The sequence below is a fragment of the Brassica oleracea genome, chromosome C9 (assembly GCF_000695525.1).
Source record: "Brassica oleracea var. oleracea cultivar TO1000 chromosome C9, BOL, whole genome shotgun sequence".
NCBI classification, from domain to species: Eukaryota; Viridiplantae; Streptophyta; class Magnoliopsida; order Brassicales; family Brassicaceae; genus Brassica; species Brassica oleracea.
The window spans coordinates 47,876,825-47,880,825 of NC_027756.1; the positions used below are offsets into that span (position 1 = coordinate 47,876,825).

Below are 4,001 nucleotides of genomic sequence, written 5' to 3' on the forward strand. Positions count from 1 at the left end.
CAAGGGTTTAGGGTTTAGGATTTAGGGTTTAGGGATTAGGATTTAGGGTTTAATGTTTTGCTGATGACGTTAAAAATATTTTTTTTTGTAATTACTACTATTTTTTTATTTATTTATTTTTACCTTTTAATTTTAAAAATATAATATAATTTGACAATATTTTGTTTCTTTTTTTAAAAGATATCGAATATGAAATAACACAATCCTATTGATTGGTGAAACTAGAGGTTTATACTAGGGGGTGAACCCAAGAATAATTCTAATATTTTTGGGTGGCTGCTGGTGAGAGATTCCTTAAAAACAAGACTCTTTTTTGTTTTTTCTGAATTGAGAAAAACAAGACTCTTGAGAAGAGATAAAGCTTGGATCTTCAAATTAGTGGGAGCTTATGGCTCACCACTCAAATGTTAGAGTCCCCATGACTTGCGGAAAAGTGTGGTCACGTATTTTCAGTGTAAACGCAATCATCTTTTTCATTGTGATTATTCAAACTCGATTGTTGGTTCAAAAGTTAAATCATCCACACACCAAAAATATCGAAGATAAATTTTCATAAGCAGCCAAATAGAGGGCCGAAAATATCTAAATTATTTTGTGGCACAAAATAATTTTGATTTTTTTCTTATTTAGTTTGGATTCACATGAGAACAAACATTTCCAAGAGATTCTCAAAGATAAATCTCAATTTCGTAGTTAATAAAGATTTAGTGAAAGAACCTAATTTATTGCTAAAAACTGTCAATTATTTTTTAAAATACATGCATATTTCAAAGTTTCGTAAATACTAGTTTGTGATTGTATATACACGAGAAACTTGGTTCGGTGAGAAACTTTTATATGATAACTTTATCGGGACATCAGGTCAACAACTTTTGTTTTAAAAAAGATTCTTCGAATATTGAATCTTGTAATTCAAGAATCAACCAGAATCTTCAGATAATTCGCATTTCCAATAATAGCCTATATTTTCCGCGTTCTCCGTCTTGGAACCAAAACCATTTTTCATAGCATAGTCAAACACACACCTACCCTTCTCTCTCTCTCGCTATATATACACTTGCAGGAATCTCTTTAGTGTTATACAAAACAAAGCTAATATTTTTTTTTAGATTCCTAGAGAAAATGTCGGCACTTGCAGATTTGATCAATCTCGATCTCTCCGATTACACTGAGAAGATCATTGCGGAGTACATATGGTCCGTACAATTCATTCACCTCTATCAAATAATATTCAGTCTATATTAGTAGATGGATGATTTTGGTTGATCTTTGCCTTCTGTGTTTGAGTTGTGTTTGTTTCTAAACGTCTCTTCCTTGAGTTTTTTTTGAATATGTATGAGTTAAAACTTTTAAACAATATACTAGAACGTTGAAAGACTTTGGACTGATTGAACCTTCTGGTTAATATATTGTGGTTTTAATGAATAGGATTGGTGGATCAGGCTTGGATATGAGAAGCAAAGCAAGGGTAACTATATTATTTTTGTTTGTTTTTTAGAGCATAAAACGATGAATACATCTTTGAAATAATGTTAAGAACTTAAGCAAATGAATGATTATATTCATTATTATTGCAGACTTTGCCCGGACCAGTGAAGGATCCATCGGAGTTACCGAAATGGAACTATGACGGTTCAAGCACCGGCCAAGCTCCCGGCAGTGACAGTGAAGTCATCCTCTAGTATGTTTCAATATAAATTAATACATATAATAAGCTAGATAAAATTGTAAATCGTGGATTAATAAGATTGTGGTTTCTCTATGTATTTTTTAGCCCTCAAGCTATCTTCAAAGACCCCTTCAGAAGAGGCAACAACATCCTTGTAATAACTCAATTACACAATGAAAACAATAATATTCAAATTTGTTATATAAATTAAACATTTTTTTGTTTTTGGGATTGATTTGAAAATTAGGTAATGTGTGACGCATATACACCGGCCGGTGAACCGATTCCGACGAACAAAAGGCATGCTGCAGCTAAGATCTTTAGCGACCCCAGCGTTGCCGCCGAAGAAACATGGTATATATCTTCTAAATGAAATACTTAGTCGAAGTTTTATTTCAATTGTTTGCCAAAAAAAGAAATTCATTTCAATTTTTGTTTGAAAACTACTAGTTTAAGTTTGCATACTCCCTTATATTTGTTGACATCATCATGCTAGTTTTAAATGTAAATGGTATAACATGCCCTAGTCAACTTTGATAGTTGTTACATTTTCTTATAACTTAAAAATATAATAAAAGTAAATTGATCATAAACACACTGGTTAGTCTAAATTTTCAGGATGACATTAGTGACAATAAATTTTCATTTTTGGTTGTAATTATTTTCAGTAACCATTCATTATTGAAATTTAGGTATGGAATTGAGCAAGAGTATACTTTGCTTCAAAAGGATATTAAGTGGCCGGTAGGTTGGCCTGTTGGCGGCTTCCCAGGTCCTCAGGTAATGACTTTCAGCAAATCTATTCACATTAACGTACCCTTTCGTTATTGAGTTTCAACCCAAAAATAATAATGAAAAATCAGAAAACAGGGACCGTACTACTGTGGAGTTGGAGCAGACAAAGCCTTTGGAAGAGACATAGTAGATTCTCATTACAAAGCCTGTCTTTACGCCGGAATCAATGTCAGTGGCACTAACGGAGAAGTCATGCCCGGACAGGTTTAACACTTACCAGTCACTCTTTTTTATTCTTCCGATTCATTATCATATTGATTTGAGTTCAGAACAAGAAATCAAACCGTTAAAACAAATCTTGTGTGGGTTTCAGTGGGAGTTCCAAGTCGGTCCAACGGTTGGAATCGCTGCCGCCGATCAAGTCTGGGTCGCTCGTTACATCCTCGAGGTATATATGATAAACACACTCAAGGTTATGTATACACCCTGTAACCTTATCTCTTCATATACTCTGTTTTAATGACTCTTTTCTTGGTTATGTGAAAACAGAGGATCACAGAATTGGCTGGAGTTGTTTTATCTCTTGACCCTAAACCAATTCCGGTTTGTTTTTACCATAACTTTAAATATATAACCAAATTTTGTTCTTTTCAAATTCACTAAATTACTCTGTTTGATTTTTCTATTTTAGGGAGATTGGAATGGTGCAGGAGCGCACACAAATTACAGGTTCTTTGTGTTTTCAAGATCTGCTCTGATTCATTTTATATGGTTTTTGTTTGTTTTTATGAATTTGGTTTCTTGTATTCTGCAGTACAAAGTCGATGAGAGAAGATGGAGGGTACGAGGTGATAAAGAAAGCGATAGAGAAGCTTGGATTGCGTCACAAGGAACACATCTCTGCTTATGGTGAAGGCAACGAGCGTCGCCTCACTGGCAAACACGAGACTGCCGATATCAACACTTTCTTATGGGTAATAGTTTTATTTCATAGCATGTCAAAGTGTGCATTCATATCACATGAGCCTAAGTCATGCATGATCTAACTTAACTGGTTTGTACAGGGTGTGGCCAACCGTGGGGCATCGATTAGAGTTGGTCGGGACACTGAGCAAGCTGGGAAAGGGTACTTTGAAGATCGTAGGCCAGCGTCCAACATGGATCCGTACACTGTGACCTCCATGATTGCTGAAACTACAATCCTCTGGAAGCCATGAATGAAGAAAACTCGAGCTTCAAGGAACCTCTAATATCAGTTCATGTGTCATTCTTATATTGTCTCGTTCTGTCTTCTTTGTTTAAGTGTGTTTGATTTAAACTCTTAGAACTTGTTCTATTTCTATATTATGTTATTACAAATTCAAATATCAGTTTTAGAATATGAAGAGGATCTGAACTTTAAACTTTTTATAGAAACCAAAATCGCAAGTTGCAAGCTCCTCCGTTACTAGCCAACCCAAACTAGACCGGCCGAATCGACATTTAGCACACTCTATTTGGCCCATTTTAGCTTAATGGACTCAAATTTATAACTTTTAAATATTGAAACTCTGTGCAAAAAAAATAATAATTTTGAAACTCTATTCTACAATGAACT

At 34.4% G+C, this 4,001-nt stretch overlaps 1 protein-coding gene across 1 annotated transcript; it reads left to right on the top strand.

Annotated features, from left to right (window-relative positions):
- The first annotated feature begins 708 nt into the window (after window positions 1-708).
- Window positions 709-3,771, top strand: LOC106313232 (glutamine synthetase cytosolic isozyme 1-4). The gene is made up of 12 exons (XM_013750995.1): window positions 709-1,196; window positions 1,429-1,468; window positions 1,578-1,681; window positions 1,775-1,823; window positions 1,917-2,023; window positions 2,362-2,449; window positions 2,540-2,668; window positions 2,778-2,852; window positions 2,954-3,007; window positions 3,096-3,133; window positions 3,219-3,378; window positions 3,469-3,771. The coding sequence occupies exons 1-12, from the start codon at window positions 1,123-1,125 to the stop codon at window positions 3,619-3,621; spliced, it is 1,071 nt and encodes a 356-aa protein (XP_013606449.1). The 5' UTR covers window positions 709-1,122; the 3' UTR covers window positions 3,622-3,771.
- Window positions 3,772-4,001: the final 230 nt, after the last annotated feature.

Coding starts and splice junctions, on each gene's coding strand:
- LOC106313232 (XM_013750995.1), top strand. CDS start 1,123: ATGTCGGCACTTGCAGATTTGATCAATCTCGATCTCTCCGATTACACT. Junction 1,682..1,774: donor GACAGTGAAGTCATCCTCTA/GTATGTTTCAAT, acceptor TGTATTTTTTAG/CCCTCAAGCTATCTTCAAAG. Junction 1,824..1,916: donor GAAGAGGCAACAACATCCTT/GTAATAACTCAA, acceptor TTTGAAAATTAG/GTAATGTGTGACGCATATAC.